This window comes from Macrotis lagotis, chromosome 5 (assembly GCF_037893015.1).
Source record: "Macrotis lagotis isolate mMagLag1 chromosome 5, bilby.v1.9.chrom.fasta, whole genome shotgun sequence".
NCBI lineage: Eukaryota > Metazoa > Chordata > Mammalia > Peramelemorphia > Peramelidae > Macrotis > Macrotis lagotis.
This window is the reverse complement of record NC_133662.1, coordinates 259,234,466-259,259,547: the sequence shown is the minus strand read 5'-3', so window position 1 is coordinate 259,259,547 and position 25,082 is coordinate 259,234,466. Positions and strand designations below refer to the sequence as shown.

Below are 25,082 nucleotides of genomic sequence, written 5' to 3'. Positions count from 1 at the left end.
TAGGTCCAATCTTCATATTTAGGATTGGAAAGTGGGACAAGTCCCAGTACCTCCAGCTATTGTTTAAAGTGATGACCTAGGATCATAGCTTTAGAGATCAAGTCCAATTTCTTAAAAGGAGTAAAGTGAAGGCATTGGAAACCTGGGGTCATGTCAGATTTGGTGGGAGGGGGCACCAAACTCCTCACTTCTCTTCCTCTGTGGATTTCAAACACCCTCCCCCAGTAATGCTTTGTTTTCTCCATAATCACAGTCCCCAAAATTTGCCCCTTTTCTTCCCAGATCCATCCTCAGTTTACCTATCTAGCCCTGCCCTGTATGCTGGGTCAGCTTAGTTGCTTGCCTTAGAACAGTTAACTATCCTCTAAATCTGTAAACATTTGGACTAGCAGTTTAAAATCATTGGGCAGTCTGGTCCCAGACAAACTTGGATACTTGTGGACTTGCACTAGTCCACCAGCCACTTCCATTCCCAAAGCAGCCCCAGAATCCTTGGGAAGGGACTACTATGTTTATAACATCCTGGGAGATGACATCTTTCTCATTTAAAAAATGTTGCTAGGCTATCTTTGACCTGGACAGTTTCAATACCACTCTTTTCAGCCCTCCTAATCTTCTAGGGAGTAAACAATCTTTTCTTCAACTAATTTCTTTTACTCTCAAGTTTTTATTTCTACCAGCCAAAGTGCACATTAGATCAAATGTAGACTTGAGAATAGGAAAAGAGGCTAAATGTTTTATTCCTCTGCCTGGGACATGCAAATAGTTACTATCCACTCTGCCTTGAAATATAATTATCAAAGTCAAGTTACTGCTGCCAGATGCTCCATTAAAAAAACCCACAAAAACAATTTTTGAGAAAGACCCACATTTAGAGAAGTTTAAACAGATTACACATTAGATCCTGGGAGCTCATATGGAATTCTTTCTATAGCATTCTGAAAGATTCACAGTATCATCCCAACTCTTAATTCTTGCTAAAACAGACCCTTTCCACCCACCCACCCCCACTCCCTGGAACATAGACTGGTGTAAGAAAGCAAAGAATCTTTTAGATCAGGGACTTGTGTCTGGGTCTGTGAACTTGAAATGCAACAAGTAAGCATTTTTTTCTCTTTTAAACATCATATAGTATATTATATTCTTTTAGGCAAACTGAAATGTCACCAACTTTTTCTCTTTTTAATTAACAGTTTATTTAAACACAGTTCTCAAAACAGTCGAGTGAATCAGGCCTCCTTTGGTAAGCAAAAGGATCTCAAAATAGTTTTTTTGCAATTTAACAGGCAAAGTCTTCAGTTCACTCATCAACCTGCTGAAGTGTTCCTTTCTGCCCTCTTTTATGAAGCACCCATTTTTCTTTGTAATCTAAAGTCAGAAAATGAAGATTACCATTTGTGGTGGAATCAAGGTCCCTTCACTCAATCAATGACTGGAAGCCCAGCCTCACCACTTCCAAGACAGTTTGGTGAGGAAGGCGGCCCTTCCTTGAGGCCTCAAACTCTATCTAGTGGCCTCACCTGATGTGCACAGATACATAAAGGCTTGACAAACAACATTCAGACAAAGCAGGAAGCAGTTGCTGGATAGAAATACCTTTAGTTCTAATACTAGTAATACAGAGTTACACAGTATCATAATCGTAACACTCAGTTGTAGATATATTAAGTATGGTGCTCTCTAAATGGCAAGGGTGAAGGGCATCTGACTTATTTTCCACAGACTCATTTTCCTAAGCATTGATGTGGTGAAAAGAAAAGTAGAAATCAAACTGTTTATTGTTGGTTTACCATTTGGAGGCATTTTACATAAATGTCAAATCTTCAGGTTACCCTGGATTCAGTAGAAAAACCTTTTAAATGAAGTTTTTGTACAATAGAAACTTCTCAGCAGTCAAAATTTAGACTGTAAAAAAATACATGCAAAACATACTTCTCTGAAAACACTTAACTTTGAACAAAGCACCAAACTACACAAATGCAGAATGAAAACAGCATTTCAACTCCACCAAAAGTAGTCTTCATAAAAGGTGTAAAAGTCACCTATTCACTAGGCACTGTTCACTTTTAAACAGGAGACAATAAAAAAATATTGTCGACAAAACAAAATCCCATTTCAGAAATCCACCATCTTCATGCTTTAATAGCGACCTGCCCCAAACACACACATACACAAAAAGGAAAGAAAAGTAAAAAATATTAATTATTTATCTTATTAAAAATAAATCTCAATCTAGAAACCCAGACCCCTCTCCTGATAGTTATGAGTGACACCCTATAACTTGGTAAATTAGTCAGTTTATATCAGATTTTCAAAAAATTACATCACATCTGAGATTATACTAACTTTTCAGAGATAGTCCAGGAAAGACAAATATTTTCAATAACTGTCACCTGCCCCATGAAGGGCCTGGTACAAACCCCTGCCATCTCCCCAACAATCACGTAACATCTTAAAGACAGAAATTGTATGTTCCTGTGCTGAAAAACAATAGATATTTATCAATTATCAAGTCACGAGGTTTGGGATATAATGGTACCTGGAAAGAACACTTGATACTCCAGCACTTGCTAGGATGGGGAGAAATATTAAAATTGGCAAGAGGTAAATAACAAAACCCTTTCTGATTTGGAAAGGACAAATCATCACCCTATGTGTATGGGGGGATCCCCTAAGCTAAAACATCCCGAGACTCGTGTGCAAGGCCCACCAGTCTTTCTTTGGTACTCAAGTAAATCAAATATTCTTTACTTACGAGGTGAATAAGACCGAGATCGAGACCGAGACCTGTAACCCCCACGACTATAATATGGGGATGGTGATCGCCTCCTGGAAACAAATAAGAAATGATTCAATCCTCAACACAAAACAATGTTGCCTAAATGAGCTTGTTTGTGGGTATGCTGCTTATGTGGGCAATGGCAGCTTATGAAAACAATCCAACTATGGAGTGCTTCCAGTAACCTGAATTAGCTCTCATGAATCCTGGGACTCAGTTTTCAGAGCAATGTGGCCCCCACCCCTTGGGGATATACAATTACTTACCAGAAGGGCTCACTGTATTGTCTTTAAGCACAGTCCCAATGGTAATAAAAAGTTTGGTCTAAACCTCAAATAAGCAAGCTGGAGGACCCTGGCAAGCAGCACTGACACCCTCATTTCATTAACTCAGCAGCACATTCAATTCTCCAAACAAAATTAAGGTCCAAGGGTGGTGTGGAGAACCATCTTACCCCTTTTCCTCTTTTCCCAAAGCAAAGTTTTTGGCCTAATAAGAGGTGTATTTATATGGGAAGTGGGGGTGTGGCACAGTGACTTAGAGTAACTGGAAGAATCACACCCTGCTTGAATTTCAAAGATTGTGTTTATATAATGTGTGTAGGGCAAGTGGAGATCAAGGCTCTGAATCATTAGGCTCTAAACAAAAACAAAAACTAGTCAAACTTTTAAGGTAAACTTTGAGGTTGCCCTGGAGTGCCACTTTTTCTAGTCAATTAGCAAGCACCTTGTGATTTCACACAGAATTTTAAAAAACTTTTTCAACATCTAGTTAACTCCTTGGCAAAGGCTGAAAAATGTCTGATAACCCTAATATGACATGTTTTTTTCTTCATTCAGCCTCGATACATATTCTTGCAATGCATTTTCTGGCTTATAATTTGGTGAGATCAACATTGCATGGAGAACCCCTTGGTCTGACCAAGCTTGGCGTGAACCCTGTTTTAATTCAGACCTTTCCCAACACTAAAGACCTCGCCTAGCATACCTGTAAATCTGATCCCTGTCTTGGGCAGCTCTCCACCCTCCTCCTCCTCCACCTCCTCCTCTGTGAAGACACAAGCAAAAGACTTTTTTGCAGTTTTGATTTATTGCATTATAGGAGTATTAGATGACATTAAACAACACAGTACCAGAATCACAGCAGCGGACCTCAGTGGCCATCTAGTTCAACCAGGAGCCAACCAAGCACCTCATCTACCATCACTGGTTACACCAGCCTGGGGTGGACCTCCCCGGCACCCCACTCCCTCCACTTTAGGGAAGGCCTCATTGTTTCAGGAATTCCTCAATGGGCTTCCGCAACCACCCACTGCTCCTAGACCAGGGCCAACAGGACAGTCTAATAACTTTTCCACATGACAAGCCCTCTAAAAATACTGGAAGATAGCAATCATACCACTACTCCTAAGTCATATCTTTTCCATACTAGTTATGGCAAGGCATAAATTAAAGAAGCTGATCCATCTTGCAAAATAATTACAAATGCTGAAAAGCAAAAGAGGGCTCCTTGGTGGCTACAAGTATAATCCCTTACATTCCCAAACTAAATCATATTAAACTCTAACAATGCTCTCTGCAGATATTCAACAATGTCTTAAGTTGTTTATATGAATTGCTATACATACATCCCTAACCAAGCCTCAAGTCAAGATTTGTCAATGATATTAATGGCAACATTTGGAAGATTCAGCCAGCTTCAGAAGCTCCAAACTTTGCATGTATAAAATAAGAGCCGTGTGTGTATGCATAAACGCACCCCAAACTACCTAATCTTGACAATATGGGGCTCTTGGATTCTTCAAGGCTAAAGTCAGGACCAGTTCACCCCATTCCCCTGTTCAATCTGTCTTTTCCCCAACTCAATCCCTGTTTTCCAATCTTTTGTCTTCAAAGAATTCTTTCCACCTGGACTCTTCCAAGATCCCCACTTAAGGAAGGTTCCTTAATCATACTGAACAAACGTATTTATTACAAGATAGGATAGCCCTCCCAAAGATCCCCTTCAGTGAAAGGCACACTAGAAAGAATACTGTAGTCTTAGAGGCCATTTTGTGGCTACCCTTCCTTCAATATTGGGGTTCTTTAGTCAATCAGAATCACTCTGGTCCTAGAGGACAGGCAGGCTTAGGGATACTCGACATCGGATCAGACTAGTGTATGGTCCATGCTGTTTCAAGGGTGTCTGCCCTATTCTACTGGCTAATGGACTTAAAATAGTTCCAACATTCAACCTGCATATCTGTATATTCTGGTTGAGAATACTTTAAAATTATTGTTCCTTGGCAGAGTTCAATTTTTCTGGCATTTAAACAGATTTAAACAACTGTGCCACAACAGATGGACTTATTCATTATGTGATCACATAACAGGAAATCCAAATTCCTGTGCCAAATGGTTAATCAATGGATGGATATGCTGCCTTGAAAACTAGAAGAAATCTTTGTGGTTCTAGATTTCTTAAAACAGAATAGAACTTATCTAATAATGGCAGCACAGTTTAACCTGAGTGCAAGCAAATTAAATGATTACAAAATTCTGAAAGCTCCTGGAACATGGAAAAAGTCCAGTTAAGATTAAAAATACTATTTATTATGCCCCAAAACTGTTTATCACAAAATTATTTTGCTAGAAAAGTTTTTAAAATGAGCAAGACAAGTCTGCCCAAGAATCATTATACATAAATTACAAAATCCAGAAGCTGCAACTTCCCTGGTTACCACAGACTTGGAATAGCCTAAATAACCTGAACAAGACTTCTTACCTGTAGGATCTACTGTAATAGTCACGATCATCATAGCCTCTATCGTAGCCTCGATCATAGTAATCACGACGGCGGGAACTACCACTATATACAGAAAACAAAGTTAAGTATGTTCTCTTCAGACTCTCGGTTTATCACTTGGTTCAGTTGTTTTCAGTTCTGCCTGACTGAAATTAGTGATTTGACCTCAAACCTAGCCAATTTTAAAGTCAGTGCTTATCCATAATGTTTTAGTCCAACTTGCTAAAAATCTAACCACTGCCATCTCAGCTTAAGTTTCCCTAGAACTTCATTCCAAATGATTTTTATTTCCTAAATGGATTGTATTTAAATAACTTCTACCTTGGTTGGAATATAGGCCATGAAGAAAAAAAATCTAAAAAACCCCCAAACCCAACAAAATATCCTGAATAAAAAGCAGAATCTATAACCTATAATAAAGACATTATAACCTAAACTTCAACTCATAATAACTATTCTTCAGCTTTTAACTACAGATTTAAAAAATAAACATTTTAGGAGTGCTATGGGACCCCTTGGAACCTGGGCTGCCCAGTCCTACCCTTAATCCCTCCTGATTCCAAGCGAGAGCCAGGGAGGCACTTAATAGGGAAGAGGTACATGATCAACATGACTCATTTCATTTCTCACTAAAAAGAGGAATCCAATTAAGATGCCATTTTCCTGGAAGACATCCTTTGGCCATCTAAGCACAGACCAAAATATAGATAAAAATTTGGCATATTAAAGGAGAGCCTCTAGACTAATTTCTAACAACCTGAGAACAAGAGCAGGAGATACATTAGAAGGCTTTAGATTTAGATGTGGTGGTTGTTGCTTCACACACTGACAGGTCCTAGTGGTAGCACACAAGAATTCATTTTTCCTTCCCCAGTAAAATTTCTGGATAGTATGCCAGGAATCACTTACTAAGTAGGTCTCCCCATGTAGATTCCAGGGGTTGGGGTGTGGGGTCTTTTTGTTATGGAAAAATCCACTCGGATCCTGCGGCCATCCAGCTCCATTCCATTGGCGCGCTCTTTAGCCTTCAAACACAAATAAGGGAACTGACTTGTTAGAAGAAGGGAATCTGAACCCAGGTTCTGTCATCCCAAGCAGCATCCTGACTCAAGCCTGAAGATCAAAGAGACTACATGTAGAGAACGACTTTTAAAGGCAAAGCACTAGTGAAATATGAGCAATTAGGATTCTTTCTTTGTTTTTGATCTGGACCTGTGATTTCAGCAAAGTAGGCAAGCCTCAGTGTGGAAAACTATCCAAAAAAGCCAATGCAATAGAATTGTTCAAGGAGTATCTTCAAAATTAGACTGACTTTACCAAAGCTCTTGATACGGTTAAAAAAATTAAGCTGGCCCTTTAAATACAATCCCCAAATTGTCCTGAAGCCCAGACTTTTTTTTAAAGAATCTGATTGTTATGGTTAGCTTTAGGTACTTTTTAATATTTGCTGCATTAGATTTCTCACATGCAGTTATAGGCAACTTGTGACTGACAAATGGGGTTGTTTTACCAAATTATACTGAGCTTGTCTCAAAATGTTACAGATCAAAGATGGTCTGTAAAAGCCAACTTCCTAAGCTTTCTTTCTCATTCCTTGATCAAATTTTGGTTTAATTTTTTAGACAGTTTTATTTTTGAAACTGTGATTAGTTTCAGCAATTCCCAATTATTGTCAACACTCCCCAATCCAGGAAAGTCCTACTGTGACCAGGAAGCAGCCAAAGATCTCCCACCCCATTCTAGGTACATGTTTCCACTTACTTCCTTGGCATCATCCACATTCTCAAAGTACACAAAGGCAAACCCCCGGGAGCGTCGGGACTGCTGGTCATACACAATGGATACATCTGCAATCGGGCCGTATTTGGAAAATACTTCTCTGAGATCCCTCTCTGTGGTGTACAGACTCAATCCAAACACGCCAAGACAACAGTTGGGATCAGGATTGGCCTGTAATTAAAAATAAAAGGACTTTTAAAAACCAGTCTTGAAAAGATTCAATTACTAAGATCAGAATAGTTCTTAAAATACTTAGGTGGTTCAAGATTATACAATTAAGATGGAGATGCTTATGATCTCAAAGGACAAGAACTATCAAAATGTAGCATTTCTATCTATTTCATATTCCAAACTAGCTTGCTACTTTAGTGATCACAAAATTAGTCAACCCTCCCATGCAGTAAAATTAGCATGCACTGATTATTTTTTGCTTTTGCAAGGTATTGGGGTTAAGTAACTTGCTCAAGGTCACAGGCAAATCAAGTGCCTGAGGGCACATTTCAACTTGGGTCCTCCTGACTCCAGGGCTGGTGGCTCTATCCACTATGCCACCTTAGCACACTGAACACTGAGGCTTTACCAAGGTATACTTATATGTCCAATATTTACTGAGCAATCCAAAAAATTGCAATCTGATCATATCCTAAACTAAAACAATTAGAAAAGTGGTTCTGAATGATTTCTCTCTCATCACATTCAATGTATACCATGGAAACAACATAAAGACTAACAGACTGCCTTCTGTTGGGGGAGTAGGGAAGCCAGATTAGAGGGGAAATTTTAAAATACAAAATAAATAACATCTTTCTTTAAAAACCAGTTCATAAGGGGCAGCTAGGTGGCACAGTGGATACAGACCTGGAGTCAGGAGTACCTCAGTTCTAATCTGGCCTTAGACACTTAATAATTACCTAGCTGTGTGGCCTTGGGCAAGCCACTTAACCACAATGCCTTGCAAAAAAACCTTAAAACCAGTTCATAATTCTCCAAACATGCAATACTTTCTACTTTTGCTGCTAATTCATTATTCTATAGATCAATGTCAAATAACTGCTTATAAATACAAATTAGTGGGGGAAAATAATCCACTAAGAACAGGTGCTGAATCTGATTTAAGCAGACTAAACCTGAACAATGGAACTGAGGAATTTTACTCACTCTATTCCCCACGTGACGCCTGCGGGTAGACATCGGAGAATGACTGTGGCTATGCCGTCTTCGGTAATCTCGACTGTATGACCTGCTCCGGGATCGTCTGTGGGAGCGGGAGCGAGAACGTGATCGAGTATAATGCCTTCGAGAACTTCTTCTGGATCTCGATCTACAGGACAAAGTATTCACGGTTATGATTATTCAGATCCATGTCCACACTTGACATCTCCTTGCCCCACCAATGAGGCCCTGTTGGTCTTTGTGGAGGTAGAGTAGGAAAAGACAGAAGAATTTAAAAAGTTCACAAAAGTAAAACAGACGGATCATTGAGAGTAGTAACCCTAGGAAGGATAGTCAGGAGGCACTTTTAATGAACGTCTTGTAGCCATGGCCTGGTGAAGTATTAACAGAACACTGAGGAAGTAGTGCAAACACAGGAGAAATCAAAAATGGTAGGTAAGATTAGCAGTGCACCATCAAAAAATATTGGGAGACCTTAAGGGATCAGTAGAGTCAAATGATAGTGAGGCAAAAGTAGTCACCAGTAGCTAGTGAATAGTTTTGGTAGTTTAGGAGGGAAGAGCAGATTCCAAGGGAGTGAGAAAACAAACACTGAATGATACATGACAGCAGAAGAAAGGAAAGCTTAGAGGCTCCTGAATCAGTCCCCCCCCCCATTTTAGGAAGAGGAGACTGAGGCTCAGAGGGACTTGATTTAGGTTACAGGTAGTAACAGGTTACTTGATTTAGGCAGCTGAGACCAAAGAAACAGAAGAGATGACTGACTAGGCTCAGGAAGGAACATGGCTGCTTAGAGGAAAGGAGAACAAACTCAAAAAGTTTTTTCACTAGTGATACAGAAGCTGAGGCAAAAAATTGTAGGATCCAAAGAGCAAGGTTATGCTTGAAAGCCATTGTGGAGAAAGCCAGTTTTTTGAAGTGTTTAGTACCCAATGAAATTTTAAAAGCACAAAAATCATCATTTTCTTTCTCTCATAAGACTCAACAGTCTACCCCAGTTCCCATTCTAAAAAACCCTTCTAAACATAGCATTCACTTACCGAGATTCAGACCTGGACCTCGACTTGGATCTGGAGCGTCGGGAATCCTCCTTGGAACGTGACCGTGCTGGAGTGTGTCTTGCAGATTTTCCAGATCCATGGGCACTTCCACTTCTGGAAGCGGAACGGGATTCCTAAGTGCAGATTTGTCAAGTTTAATTTGTGTTCTTTTTCGGCCTTCACAATCTAAACAACCTGCGTGAAACAGTGTGGCAGACTGCTGACCCCCTTGCCCTTCCAAAGAGGTTACACAAACACCTGTTCAGTGGATAACTAGAGATTGTTTTGAAGTCATCTAAATAACGTTAATGTTTTCCATCTAGGGGTGAGTATATTATCCCATCAACCCCGTTCTGTTTCACCTGGTTGCAACTGTGACCAGAGCTTATCTAAACCTTCCACTGGAAGGGGTACTGAATGGGTGGAGGGAAAAGAATTGAAGCAAGAGAGTAATATGCAAAATCAAATGATTAAAAAAAAAAAAGAAAAGAAAGAAAGGAAAAAAGTATTTTGGGCAGAGTTCTCCAGATAGGGGCTAGTTTGAATATAGGAAAGGGAAGGAGGACTTGTATGCCCCATAAACTCTGCGATTCAAAACAATCTGTGGATAGAGTAGTTTGGGTAAGAAAATCTCACAGATAATCTAGGAAACTTTCAATTTTTTTGCTCTCCTGTACTTCTAAGAGAAAACTGTGAGAAACTCCAACCACTTCTAAGAAACTAAAGGGAACAATACAACCTGATCCACCTCCCTCAGTGGCAGACTGTAATGGCTCCAAGAGAGAAGCCCATTCTGAGTTGGTCAGGGTTGGCTATATAGTCCTGGCCTACAAATGGTGACATAAGGATCCAAATGAATGAGATAAATAACGGGCACATCTGTTACCAAAGGCAGCAGACAACCCAAAGGCACTGTAGATGGAATTTTAATTTGAGAGGAAATGCTAACAGCCTAAAGAAACAACAAACCCCTCTGCCATCATGGAGATGACCAAGGAAGAAGAGAAACAGGAGTGCAGTCATGGCCAGATGAAGTTGTGGCTGATGAACGGGAATAAGCCAGCCCATCCAATCAGAACCTGGAGTGGAGCAAAAAGACAAAGATGAAATGAAGGACCAATGGATTCTATAACCAACTAGGAAAAAGCAGTTTAATGAGTCACAGTATCAACGAGCAAGACTAACAGTTCAGTGAAGGAGATCTACTTGCTAAAATCAAGCTCTAAGAGTGATTCCTAATAGGGTGAGAGACCAGAGGAAGCTAAGGGGGGGGGGGGGGGGGGGGGGAAGAAGAAGAAGAAGAGAAATCTAGTACACTAATATCTTCTATGGTGTCAAGAGTTTTTCCTACCAAAGCTGGAAGAAATTTAGGAATCATGGTTCACTACCCACTGAAAAAGCAAGAAAATTCAAGAAGTGAATCCAGATCATAAAAGCAGGAAGCAGTAGATTCAAATCTAGGTTTTCTACCTTCCAATCTAGTCTATTCTCAAGGAGGGAAGAGATGCTTAGTTGGCATTTTGACAGTAAAGAAACCTGACTCGAGTCTTATAACAAGGGCAAAACATAGCAGGAACTTTAGATGCTATAAGGCACAATAGAAGCATCACAGAACAGCCTTCTCTAACAATGCTGGGAGAGAAACCTTGACTACTCCTAGTCATTTTGGGATTCCCAGAAGTAGAAGATATTTTAAGAAGTTAAAAGATGTGAGGGCACAACTGAAAAGAGGAACAACTTTATGAACTTTAGACTAAAGCTCTAGAGTTTGTTTGTTTCCTACCCTATGGGAGGCTAAAATTTATATAACAAAAAGTAGAACCTGAGATATGGAAGATTTTCCCTAAAAGCAATGTAGACTTTCATTTATGTTTTCAAAATGCTTTCCTCACAATTATGGTGCAGATCTAAATATTATTAATTCCATTTTACAGATATATGCTTTTGAGTTTTGCCCACGGTCACACCAAGAATCTATGACATAGCCTTTAAAAAGTCATGTTTGGTACATGTTTGATAATAATATCAAGTTAACAGAAAATTATAGAACTATTCAACTCCTATTTTGCTTTCAATTTTTTTTTTTAAGGAAAATGGACCTTCATTTTGGAAATGTTGACCAGAAGGGAAAAGTTCAACCACCACCCACACTATCAAAAGTCCACCTGAAATGTGTTCAACCACCACCCACACTATCAAAAGTCCACCTGAAATGTGCCATGGCTGCCTTTCTTCCTACACAGAGCTAGAAGGGAGGACCTTGGAGATAACTGATTAATTTGAATCCCTGGGTTTCATCTCCTTTTTGGTGTTTTCTAAACTCCTTTGGTGATCAGTCTGGTGAATCCTATAGGGTGTGGATTCATAAAATACATAGGATTAAAAAGGAAGCCAATTAAAATACAATTGTTGCACAAACAACTACAAATTCGCAGTCTCTCTCTTAGCTCAACCTCAGTGTTTCATAAGAACAAAACCAAGAGACTTGTTTCTTAAAATTGATCAAAATGATCCCTAGTAAAACTTAGAATGTAATCAGAACTCTTAAGAGATTCCAATTATGTCCTTGCTCCCCAGAGCCATTTTTAGTTTGAGAAATGAGGGTATAGACTGAATGACATTTCTAAATAGCATTCCATGGGGCTAGTTGAACCAAACTCATTTTCCTTTTTGGCTAGATATGGCTATGGATAAAGAGTATTTGATTTTGGCAAGGTTTCTGGAAACAAAACAAAACAAAACCCAAAACTCAAACCAAAACACCACAACTCTTGTGGCACTACAAATACAGGCAGAGGAAAGGAAGCTGTAGTTGAATAATTACAGCAAAAAAAAAAAAAAAAACACACAAAAAAAGCCAAACCCCTCAAACGAAAAAAAAAAAAAAACCCCAAACCCCCACACCTAATGGGGTGGTGGTTGTTGTTACCTAGATTGCTCAAAGTGTGTGTAAACTTGAAATGGGAAGAAATTATACATTTTTCACTTGCTGCTAAGTTAAACTCAACACTTCATTTAAAACTATAATTCTTAGAGAATTCTATAGGCTTCACCAGATTGTCAAAGATACCCCAATCCTATGGAGCCAACATTCAGAAGTTAGTCTATTGACTTTTATCTTTGGCCCTGTTAAATATTTCTATCAATTCCTTGGATAGACATAAACAGACCTGGGGCCCCATTGTAGGCTATGCTGAACCACTGAATCCCACCTGAAGCTCTCTTTTGGTGTACTATTGTAAGAGATGATAACCAAGCAAGTTAGGGAAGGCCTTTGCCTTTTGCAAAATTTCTTGCCACAGCAGGAGTCAATTGATAAGTACTGATTGACCTGGTATATATAACCTGGAAAGATATTTCAAAGAGACCTAAGAGTACCAAAGGCAAAATTAGGGCTGGAAGAGTTGTCCAAAAAAAAAAAAGGGGTAAGGCAATGACATAGTCACTAACTAAGTTATCTTTGAGAGATGCTATAAAGAAGTTTTTTAAATTGGATATGAAGGTGAATTCAACATTTTGTCAGTGTTAAAAGAGGATTGATTTTCTCACTGGAGTCATTTTATGAGACAAGAGTCTGCCAAGTAAGACAGAAGAAGCTTTAAGGGAATCAAAATATTCTGTCAGGTCAATTTATTTTCTACAGGGCCAAGAGAAATTTTTTTCTGGGGGGATGGGTGCATAAAGAGAGATTCAGGGTTGGAATTAGAAGCAAAAAGAAAGTTAAGTGACCATCTATGGAAATGTCTAGGTTAAGTTTCCCATTAAGTCACCTGCTCCCTCCAAAAAGAAACTGTCCCTGAGTGAGGAGTAAGCAAAGCCTGCCATAGGCAGACTATTGCAGCCTTGAAAGAAAATTGAACCTGAGATTATTTGGGGGGGGGGGGGGGGGGGAGAAGAAGACTAGTGTTTAAAGAATTGGTATTTGAAAGAAGTTTATTGTGCCAAAGGAAGTCATTAGAAAGCTAAACAGAATGATGGAACTGGATAGTTCCTGCTAGTTTCCTATTTGTTGCCTTTTATACCGGAGAGGAAATAGGAACCTGGATACTGAAATAAAGTGCCAGTGATCTCTCTATTAAGGATGGAAGCTATACAGAAGTAGATAATCAGAGACCAAAAAGTTTACATCACAGGTTTGGACTTTGGGGCAACAAATTATGATGTAAACTCCTCTCCACTAACATTTGAGAATAAATGATCCAACTGAGGAGATAAGGAGAAAGAGAAGAAGTTTCTGATATAGACTCAACATATGATGTGAAGAAGTGCTGTTAAGTCACCCAGCATTTTCAGAGTCTCAAAGATGCCGATATGAATGATTTATCTGACAAAAACCATTGAGATTAAACATCGGATGCAAGGCAAGAAATTTAACAAGGGAAGAATGGAAAGAGGCATAGATTTCCTTACTGGAAAAATCTAACAGGTTGGGATGTACTTGGTCAGCTGTAAACCTACTTACTCAAAATAAAAAAGGGGCAAGGGGAAAAAAAGGGCAAGAATGAAGAGAAAGATTTTGATCAAGTCATACTAAGCAACAAAACAGCAGAGGTCTTAATGAAGCATTTTAAACTCAGAGTTTCCTCGTGATAATGAGTCTAATTTCTGTTTGGGTAAAAGGGTACCCAGTGGTACATTCTCCTAAGGGAGCTATTAATACCAAGAGGCATTCTCAAAATTAAACATGAGTAGAAAGTTTATGATGTCTTTGCTCAGAAGAAACAAAAAGGCATGGAATGTTAAAGTGATAGGCTTCAGGGACACCAAGAAAAGACAATGTTACGTCTCCCTCTAAGTGAAAAAGTTCTTGGAATAGTTTCTAATTAATGGAAAAATGAGAACCAAGATACATAATTATGTTCTAGCTAAGGTCACACAGAAGTGTCCTGGGAAAAACTGCATGTTGTCATTTTAAAACCCTAGAGGGAAAAATATTAGTACCATTCCACCCCCAAGGAGGGGTAAAGTACAAGGAATATGAAAACTGATACAAGGTTTAAATTCTAAGCCTAGCAAGCTTGGCCAGAGAGCCTGACTCCAACACCTAGAGACAGGAATATACTTCTACTAAAAATACCATTTGAAATAGCTTTTTTCCTGGGGAAATCAGGAACAACCCCGGCCAAGTTCACAATAAGGATGCCAGGCACCACACTGCCCCTGCCAAATCCACATAAGCCAATGCTAAATAAGTGGCAAAATTCTAGAAACAAAAATATCCCCAGTACAAGAGATGTTGGATGGGATAACTACTCCCAGCTTCCAGCAACCCCTGGACTTTTTCTATTAGTTCTGTAATTAATGATGATCGATTAGACTGTGTGGATTATAGATGAATCCCCATGACTAAGTCAGAAACATAGCTAATGAACTAGGTGGCTCTTTTCAAGTTGTTGCCTAATGTCACATAATGGAGGCCTGGCCCGGACTAAGTCCCAGTGGCTAGGACCCCAATTTTTCAATATCCACACAGAGGCCTGTACAAACATTCTCCAACCTCTTAAGTACTAAGCAAATTTACTGAATGGAATGAGAGGATTGGTGATGATGCATATGGCTAACAATCATTTTAAAACTAGATAGAGACATTTTGGGGACATGTTAATGTATAGTCTACTTTAGAAGGTACAGATCACAGAACAAGCTAAGAGTCACACAGCAAAGAGAAGAAAATAGCACCAATCCGGGAGAAAGGCCACACAGATGATTATTAGTCCCCTAAACAAAATGTGTGTTCTTGGGACAGTATTCTATTACTGTACATTACCTCCTTTGCTTCATCCTAAAGAGATCTAACTAAAAATAAACCATATAAAAGATAGTCAAGGACTCCTGAATGACAGATCTTTGAGCAACTGAAATCCTAGCTTTCATGGAGTAGCCTTAATGGTCCCAGATTATGAGAATTTACATCGTCAAAATAGATATGAACTAGATTGATTATCAGGGCCTGTGTGAGTGTGTACACATAATGCATACATACATATATATATATATAGATATATATACATACATAAATTTAAAAAAAATTACAGGGAGAAGCCCTCCAATGCTTTACTACTCAAGATTTATGACCCCTAAGAAGAAAATATCCCAAAAGCAATCTCTGACACTAGGTCAGAGAGAATGCTTGGGGAACAAGTGCCTGGCCGGAGTCCTAATGTCCAGGGAGATTTTTATTTTATTCAGAATTAATAAATGGCTCTACAATACCAAAAATTTCAACCCCCTAGGCAATCTGTCATGCAGTGAAATGTTAAGAGCTGATTCAATTTTTTTTTGGTGGGGGCAAAGGAAGGGAAAGTAAAAGTTAAAATGGACAGCTACCCAAATTTTTCTTAAAGAAAATGATTCCCTTCCCAAAAGGCTAGGAAAGCACCTGTTGGGTAAGCACCCAAATAAAGTTATATAGTGGCTACAACCTCCAATGGAGACATGTTAACCTAAGTTTTAACCTTCTGATAAATGCAAACCACATTTGAAAATAAAAAACAGGGTTTTCAGGCAGAGTTCCCCAGATGGTCTGGAGTAAAGTGGAGGAACAAGGAAGGTCTGGGGAAGTCATAGGCTGCACCAGCTAAACAGTCTGTGACTGGATCCTGGATCCTAGATCAGATCAGACACCTATCCTCAATCAAAACCAAATGAGTTTGGACACTGAGGATGTATTAATGCCTCAGGACTAAATTCCTCTCTACTTGTGTATCTCCAATCCCTTCCTCACTCAGGGTTGATTAGAGAATTTAAGGAGATTAAATTTGGTTGCTCAGGTGTGGTGACTATAAACAGGAGTCAGTCTTAAAAGAAATTTTCAAGAGAACTGCATGACATTCAGAAATCAGGTCTATAAAGGGTGATGCTATTATTGTTTGGTTGATAAGATAAAAGTAATTTGGAAAGACAAGAAAGTAATGAGACCAAAATACTGATGCAAAGAAATATAACAGATCATAAGGAGCAAAAGGGTGCTTTTTCTTTTCTTAAGTTTATGAAAATTTTGGTGGTTTTTCCTACAACTCAACTTTGGCTAAAACTAAAAAGAAAAATAAGCTCCACACATAGTTTGGCTTTAAAAGTGCCCGCGTGTGGTGGTAGCAGCAATTACCTTCCCCACTCCTGAAGTCCCAGAGCTCGGTTCTTCATAGGTCTGGGGGAAGGAAATTGTGGGGTCAATGGCAGAAGGGGGAAAACAAAACCCCTTCTTGATCTGGGTATTCCTCCAGGAGCAGTACCAGAGCTCACACCTCCATCACTGGTCAGGGCAGTTGGCATTAAAGTTGCCCAATCAAAAATGCTCCCCCTGGTGGAGGCAGGCTAGGCCCTGCTCAGCCTCTCCCTGGGCCGCAGACCACGCATGCACGCTTAGCAAAATATACACAGGGACACAGAAACAGACTAGTGAGTACTTAGCGTAGTGCTTTCTCATTCCAGATTACTTCTTAGCTTAACTTCACTTTTATTTCTTTTCTTCATTCTTCCGTTTCAAATTCTGACTTCTTTCATCTTCCCCACTTCACACAAACTGCTCAATATTCTATAAGTGGGACTTCTGGTCTGATAATTAGCATGCATTCTTTTTTTTTTCAAATTTCAGCTTCACTTATTCCTGAGCTTCAAATAATTCTCATTTATAAAACTTGTCAAATGACGACTTCCGCATTTTCCTTCTTCAACATTAACCTTAATAGAAAAAGAACAGGATGAAGAATATTTTAAAACTCCAGGATAAAATCTAGTGCCAAAACTGAAACTAGAAAAAAAAGCCTTTTTTTTGGTTTGGACTTTTAAGACTAGAATATGCAGTTCAAAAAACTGAAACATCAGGTTTTCAGCTGCTTCTATAATTGTCCACTCTCAGTCTGTACTGCTTAAATAGTTACTTATCCCTGTATTGAACATTAAGTACACAACTGAACATTTGCTGTTCATTAACATTTAAAACCCTATTAAGTTGACCATGTGTGAAATTTATTTAGATATCAATAAAGAAAATGCTCAGATGTCAAAAGGCCATATTAAGCAGTCTCTAGTCAAAGTGACATTCTGAAAACAAAAATGCAGGAACAAAAAGTCTAATTCATTTGTACATTTGACAACCATTCAGGGCTTAAGTAGTTCACATTTCTTGTGATCTGAACTATTTAACTCATTTAAAATTCATGCATTTTTGCACTACATATTTAAGGATTTCAGTTAGAGGAATCAAATTATATCACTGCATCTAAAAAATTGGGATATTACTGTTGAACCACCTCTGAAAAGTTCTATTTTTAATTTTGTTAACTAACTTCTTCATTAAAAAAAAATCTTTCCCCAAGACAAAAATATTAAATGGTCTGATCAATAGAACTGATAGTAATTACAGCACTTAAAAATAGCCAAGGGCTGGGGGGGGGGGGGGTAGGGATGGGGGAAGAGAAGAGAATTTAAAGATTGTTTTACATTTACCATCTATGCGAACAGCCATAAAGTGCAAAGCAAAACTGAATCAAACAATAGTTAGTATTTCAAAAAATTCATTCCAAAGATTAAAACAACAAACCCTCCCCCAATGAACAGTTTCAAGAAACCTAATCAGTCAATTCCCCGTATGCATCTAAGATATTTTTATAAGGCACCAATATGCAAGAGTGAACATTACTCAAACTAAATTGGCAACCATGGGGAAAAATGTTATTTCTCAGATTTAGGTGAATCAATTATGACTTACTATAAATAGCATCACCAAATGATGCCAACATCATGAAAACAATACGTCAGCACTGAGTTAAAAGACTTATTAGAAAGCTCTTATTAATGTTCCAAGTCACCTAAGTTTATCTGAAAAAAGATTTTCTACACTATTTTCAGAAAAAAAAAACTATTTTTGCGCCAAGGCAAAGAAAATCATACCATCTTATTTCAAAATTTCTTCAACTCAAGTTTAGTTGTAGTCTAGGATAACTTAAAATGCATTTTATTTATGGGACAGCTTCAACTATTTTAGAGGAGTGAGCTGACAGAAGACTGGGGAAGATGGAGAATTTTATTTGCAGAATCCCAACTGGAATTATGGAATCAGAAGATCCAAGTGTGTTTCCTCTCTGGCACATGACAGAGTTGGCACAGAAGTGGTTTTTTTTAAAGATTGGAAATGCCAAATCTTCACCCATCTCTAACTACAGGACTGATACCTGTTCAAACTATGGTACCTCAAACCTTAGCGTTTATGGTCTCTTATCAATTGCTTAAAAATTCAGTTCCACACAACCAAGTTGATTGTAGGCTCATAGTCTAGTCTGTTCACTGTTTTATTTGCTTAATGACTATAAGAAACACATCTAGCAAGATCAGTAGTTAAATCCATGCCATTAATTTATTTTAAAAGAATAATTTGTTGCCACCCATGACTTTTTTTTTCAACCCACTGGCATGCTCAAGTCCACAAAGTTAAATATTCATTAGTAAATTAAAACTGATTTTCGAGTGGGTAAAGAAGGAAAAATGAATGGCTATACTAAAGTCAAGTTAACCTAAAATTGAAATCTTTAAACAATCAATTCTCTGTAAATGGCATTAATATTCTTGTGGAGGTTCCCACACAGAAGCCAAGACCCTAAAAAACTAAGCTCTCTCTTCCACTCAAGTCCTTCTGTACGTCCCATTGTGCATGGCAGTCCTGGTGGCTACTTTAGCAGAGCAATAGCTCTGACAAGGTCCTACCCAAGCTGGAAAGGTTCCTGATGATGGGAAGAGTTTAACTAGACTTGCCACCAATTGATCAATTGTTGGGCCATAGGAACTCTTTAAAGATCCTTTGCTCAATAGTTGAATGCTTTCAATTAGTCAATGGAGGGAGCACCCCCTTCAACTATATTCCCAGATCCTTAGAAATATGGAAGTAAATAAACACTGAGCCAACAAACTAAACCAATGGTCACAAGCAGAGATGCTGTTTTGGTGACCCTGCTTACCAACCCCCCCCATTAGATTGGCACAGTACAACAAACTTTAAATATATATTCTTAAAGCATTCAACATTTCCCACAAAGAGCAACCACCCCTTACATAAATCTACTAGAGAATTAATGCCAAAATTACGGGAACCTTGCACTACAGATACACTGAAGCTAAATTGCTAAAGTTGAAATCATCTGAAAATGCTATACATATATATATATATATATATACACATATATATATTCTGAATTTAAAATAACATGAGGAACCAAATTTGCCACAGTAAAGAGGTTAATCAAAGAATTTCATTTGAAAACTGCAAAGACCAAACTATGACAAAATAAATGCCAAACCCACATTAAGATCATCTATAAACAGAGCAAATAAAAATTTCCTAAATACCACAATTTTGACACCAAAATAAAAGGGTAAGCATCAAAGTTTTCATGGAAAAAGTCTATTCTCTTCATTCAGCAATATCCTAACTCAAACTGAGAAACTCTGGTCTCTCCCTCTCTGTTCAGATGGGCAAGTGAGACATGTGAGGAGTAGGCACCCCAGGTGAGTGCCACAAACCACACCCACTCTAAGATCTTCCCTTCCATCTTGGACAAAGACAGCAGATGGTTACTTACCTCATCTTTTGTCATTTCCCCTTATTTCAGTTAAACTGTCAGACTTCATTTCCAGACTGAGCGACCAGAAGAATTATCACTGGTTGTCCAGGTTCTTTATGGAGGTTTGTTTTAAAAAAGAAATTCAACCAGGAAGCTTCTTCAACACTACAGTACTTATAATTATTTAATAATCTAACCTGATTATTATCCAGAAAAATACAACACCATTTCCTATCTGGCTGACATTAAAAAAAAAATCTTTAAATACAACATCCTTAAAAACAGGAGTGAAGTGCTAGGCTTTGAGACTAGATACTGCTGGAACTAGAGAAGTGTTAGTGTGGGAAAAGAAGCTACAAGCAAGATACAAGTTTAACATTAATTAAGCCTGGAGAGAAGAGAATAGTGAAATGTAATTGAAGGGTTATTATAATAGGATAACTTCTTCATTAGGAATAAAGCAAGAAAAAAATGAGCATTCAATTTTCCTCCTACATTTGATTCACCATAAGAAAGAATCACAAGGCTAGAAATCCTGATGAAGGCTTTAGTTTCATCTGATTTACATGCCAAGTCTCCTCCTGGAAGTTTGAGGCAGAGAAAAGGAGAGGAGCTGTGGCCTTAGCTGCCTAAACTGTTGGACTTTATCCACATTGACCCTCTGCTGCCAAGTATTCCTGGGTAACTCGCATTTCCCATAGTTTCTGGATTCTTTAGGTTTCATATTTATCTGCAGCTACAGCTACATACTTATCTGCAAGTACAGAAACTAGAGTGGTAATCAATTGAGCAATGCTAAGAAGGTAAGCAGTGACCCAATCTGTATCTTTATTCCAATTTTCTTATTTCCCAACTTTCTATTATATAGCTTAACATAGGCACTTCTTTTCTCTCTAGAAATCTTGCTAAGCTTTTCAGTGTCAGAGCCAAACTGTAGTTTGACTGATTCAGCTCCTAAAAAGTGAATCCAAACTTACATGCCTTGTCAAGTTCAATAAAGAAAAGCAACACTAAGTAAAGAATAATAGTGGGTCAGTAATATGAGCTATTAAAGGAGGGGGAAATTTTAGGAAGATATCAATAAGCAAAAGGTTTTAATAAAAGGACCACAAACCATTCAATTAACAGAGATCTAAAAAAACAAAGCAACTATCCCCCAAACTGACTAATCTGACTCACCAAAAATATTCAGAGAATATTCAAGAGAAAGAATTTAATGAAGAAATAATGAGAAACAAAAGCTTTTTTCCCTTCCTCCAAGGAAGAAACATTTTAAAGTACATGCACAACCAGCTTAATATTGTTAACTGAAGGTTTAAAAGTGAAGGTTTAAAAGGCAGAGGCTCATCCATAATAGTGGACATTTCACTAGCTTCAGCATAGTAAAAGTGTGTACCTGTCCTAAGTTGCAGCAAGATTTGCTCATTAGACATAAATTATATTGTTTGGGGCCACCTGAGAAGCAATGTTCCATCCTAAACCATGATATGAATATACTGCATGGGAGGATTCTATGGGAGTGAGGTTAGAAGTGGTAGGTCCTGCCCTTCCTTTACATCCTTCAAGACCCCAATTTTACACTTTTCTCTTATTAGACAGGTAGCATCAAATTCAATCACTTTTCTGCAGTCTGCACTTACAGAGCTTCCTTTGGGAATCCAAAGCCCTAGGCCAATCTATTTGTGTTTAACACTCTCCACCCATTTCTGGGTTTGCCAAATTCACAGGAAGACTGAATGAGGAGAGTGGGGTAGAACTAAAACTTCAGCTATCTAGAGGGGAAAAGCACTCTTTTTTGGGGAGTGGAGAAGTATTAAGTGTTCACAGGCTAGATTTGAACTCAGGTCTGCCTGACTCCAGGGCTGGTGCTCTATCCACTGTGCCACCTAGCTGACCCAAGAAAGCTCTCTCAATGTCTTTACAGATCCTTGGGATTGATTATAGACTCAAATTAGAGCTGCTCAAGAGACAGATCTTTCTTAAGGTGTTTCCTAGTCTAAACTAGTCCCATTTTCCAGTTGAATACACAGACTCAAAAGGGAGAATTCTATTCCACTTCAGACTCCAGCAAAGAACTTAATTTCACACTAGAAGGGACAGAATTTAAGAGCCAAAAGGCATCGAGTGATACAGTGCGCTTTTATCCTTAAGAACACAGGATGAAAATTTCCTTAAGAAAAATAATATGAAAATGCAATGCTTCAATTGTCATGACCAGTCTTTTTAGTGTAAGCACACACTATGTGATTACCTGTATTTAAATTCTATTAAATTCACTTTGCTTAGATTTCTGTGTGTAGTTTTCTACTCACCAGGCCTTTGTTAACATAAAAAGGTATTTGCAAGTCTTATGTGTGTGAAGGTTAACTTCACACAAATCATATGTGAAGCAAAAAGAAATCTTGGCCCTGGAGCAGGAGTACCTGAGTTAAAATCCGAACTCAGACACTTCATAATTACCTAGTGTGGCCTGGGGCAAGTCACTTAACCCCACTTGCTCACTCAATTCAACTAAAACCCTTTTTTTCCCCTGAGCAATTTTTTTTTAAGTAGGATTAATTTAAAGGTCACTAGTGTACGGGTTGAGTTCTATTAACCTCAAAGATGACTGCCACATTTCACTATGGTATAATCAAGGGAAAAAGACAATGGGTTTGGAGCCAGAAGACCTCAAGTCAAACTAACACTCATTGTCTCAGTTTCTCTTATTTATAAAATGTGGAGGTTTGACTACAATGACTCTTAAGGTCTCTTCCAAGAGCTTGGGATTTAAAAAAAAAATTTTTGGGGGGGGTATATATTTGCATACAGGGTCTGGTAATATACTAACTGCAAGTTGAGGGAGCAGCTTAGGTGGCACAGTGGATAGTGCACCAAGCCTGGAGTCAGGAGGACCAGAGAGTTCAAATTCAACCTCACTTAATGATTGCCTAGCTGTGTGACTTGGGCAAATCACTTAACCCCAATGCCTTACATAAAATCTTAAAAATTCAAGCTGATTGAAATTAAGGTCCCAGGATTCACAATCAGCCTAAAATAATCAGTTCTTTCAAACAATAAACTCACCATTCAGTGCGATTATGCCAATTAGGGAATTATATTTAAACCATACCCCAAATGAAAAGGCTAAGAGCATTAAAAACAATGTTTGCCTTTGAAAATTACCTTTTAAAACCCTAACTCCCAAAGGTCTATTATTTTAACTAAAAATCTCGAAAGAAATCAAAGTAAGGTTACTCTACCCATGCAATGGGTCTGGGTTACTGTCTAAAGTCTAAACAATCTCCCACCCAGGCTGGGAAGCTTTAGACTAAAACTTTCCCAAACACGGTGTACATAGTTTTAATATCTTTGCTTGCAAAGTGCGTGGGGGGGGACACGATTCTAAATATTAACAATCCGTGCCCCTGAAATGGTCTACTCTGGAGGTGGCTGCCTTGGTGTCTCAGGGCGCTTGCCCTTGCTACGGTGGCACTCCGGGCGGGCTGTGGCCTTCCACTACCCGCCGAGCTCCTCCGAACAAGGGGGCAGAAAGGGGTCACAGCCCCGATGGCGAGGGGCCGAGGGCCGTGTTCAGAAGCAGTTCTGCTCCGATTCGGGCTCGGAGAGGGAGAAGTTTCCACAAAGTCCGTCACGGGGCGTCCGAGTCCACGGAGGGGGCGCCCGCCCCGCCGGGCACACAAAGCCGGGCGAAGCCCCCGGGAGCGCCCAGTCTAGGCCGCCCTCGCGCCCTCCCGCCGCGGCCCGCACATCCGGGGCCTCGCTCGGCCCCTCTTCCGGGATCGGTCCTCCGCCAGCCCCCCCCCCCCCAGCCCGGCCGCCATTTTGTGCCCTTGGCGGCGACGGCGGCGGCGGAGACGGCGGCGGTGGCGGCGGCGCGGGGCCCAAGATGGCTGCGGGCAGACGGCAGGCAACGCCCCCCCCCGCGGCGGCCCCGGCCCCGGCCCGCGCCCGCCGCCATCTTTAACGGCCTCCCCCAACGGCTGCGCCCGCCCGCCCTCCCTCCCGCCGCCTCCACCTACCCGTTCGCCGTAGTTCTGCTCCCCGCTGTCGCTCATGCTGCCGCCGGGCCGCCTCGCTGGCCTGTCGCCGCCGCCGGATCCGCCGCCTGCTCCGCCGCCCGCGCCCGCCGCCGCCTGCTCCGCCGCCGCCCGACTCCCGCCACCGCCTCCGCCTCCCGTCTGCTGGGTCGGAAGTGACGGAGCCTTTTCTACGCCGCCGGACGCGGCCGTGGCCCCGCCCCCGGCGCTGCGCCGCCGGCCGGACGTGACGTCAGGCCCCGCCCCCGCCGCTTCCCGCCAGAGCGCGCGCCTTTGTCGTTGGCGGAATGGGGAGCCGGCCGGCGCCATGTTGCCGGGGCCCGCCGCCCTGCCCCCACCCCGGCGTGTCCCCACCCCGGCGGGCCGCCGCGAGACGAGCCTCACACGCGCAATAACGACCTGCGTGGCCGTGGCCGAGTCACGTCACCCTCCCCAAACCGAAGCCAAAGAGCCCACAGAGGGCAAGAGGCCAGGAAGAGCCCCCGGCCCCGCCCCGCCCATGCCCCCCACTGCATTTCCCTGAAAGAGGGGAGACTTTGGGGCGTCCCGGGGGGCCCATAGCATCAACCCGAGTGCCGGATTGTAAGTGTGAAAGAACGTTTTGCCGCGCAAGGCCATCCTGCCGGAAGCCTCCTCTTTGCTCAGGTTTAGCTTTCTCCCTCAACTCGTGCTTCGGCATAAAACGTTTCTCTAGAAATTCTAGTATTTCAGCGTGGCGGTCAACGCGTGTGGAGACCTGCAGCACCCCAAAGGGGGAGACAGGGTCCTGGCGGGGCCGCCCTTCTGCCTCCCCTGCAGTCGGGGGGACGGAAGCCTCCCCCGCCGTGTGACCTTGGCCGAGTCACAGCCTCGATCCCGGGCATCCAGAGCCCGCCCCAGCTGTCCCAACCCGCATCTGCACCCAGACGGCTCCGGAGGAGAGAGTGGGGCT

General features: G+C 40.6%; 1 protein-coding gene across 3 annotated transcripts; it reads right to left on the bottom strand.

Moving 5' to 3' along the window:
* Nucleotides 1–1,380: 1,380 nt before the first annotated feature.
* Nucleotides 1,381–24,475, bottom strand: TRA2B (transformer 2 beta homolog). 3 transcript variants are annotated; one of them, XM_074189556.1, is made up of 11 exons: nt 24,134–24,220; nt 16,661–17,235; nt 10,525–10,634; nt 9,556–9,689; nt 8,501–8,663; nt 7,325–7,513; nt 6,473–6,588; nt 5,543–5,626; nt 3,767–3,826; nt 2,756–2,829; nt 1,381–2,150 (listed from the first exon to the last, which is right to left on the bottom strand). In XM_074189556.1, exons 3-11 carry the CDS (start codon nt 10,621–10,623, stop codon nt 2,140–2,142), a joined length of 930 nt encoding a protein of 309 aa, XP_074045657.1. In that variant the 5' UTR covers nt 10,624–10,634; nt 16,661–17,235; nt 24,134–24,220; the 3' UTR covers nt 1,381–2,139. The 3 variants fall into 3 exon arrangements, with proteins under 3 accessions (XP_074045657.1, XP_074045656.1, XP_074045655.1); XM_074189555.1 differs by lacking the exon at nt 24,134–24,220 and having other exon boundaries at nt 10,525–23,754; XM_074189554.1 differs by lacking the exons at nt 1,381–2,150; nt 10,525–10,634; nt 16,661–17,235 and having other exon boundaries at nt 2,748–2,829; nt 24,134–24,475.
* Nucleotides 24,476–25,082: the final 607 nt, after the last annotated feature.

What these genes read in the sequence shown, in the direction of transcription:
- TRA2B (XM_074189554.1), bottom strand. Translation starts at nt 24,460, where the DNA reads ATGGCGCCGGCCGGCTCCCCATTCCGCCAACGACAAAGGCGCGCGCTC. An exon ending in AGCAGAACTACGGCGAACGG is followed by an intron (nt 9,690 to 24,133) that starts GTAGGTGGAGGC and finishes ATCTGCACTTAG; the next exon opens with GAATCCCGTTCCGCTTCCAG. An exon ending in ATGTGGATGATGCCAAGGAA is followed by an intron (nt 6,589 to 7,324) that starts GTAAGTGGAAAC and finishes TTGTGTTTGAAG; the next exon opens with GCTAAAGAGCGCGCCAATGG.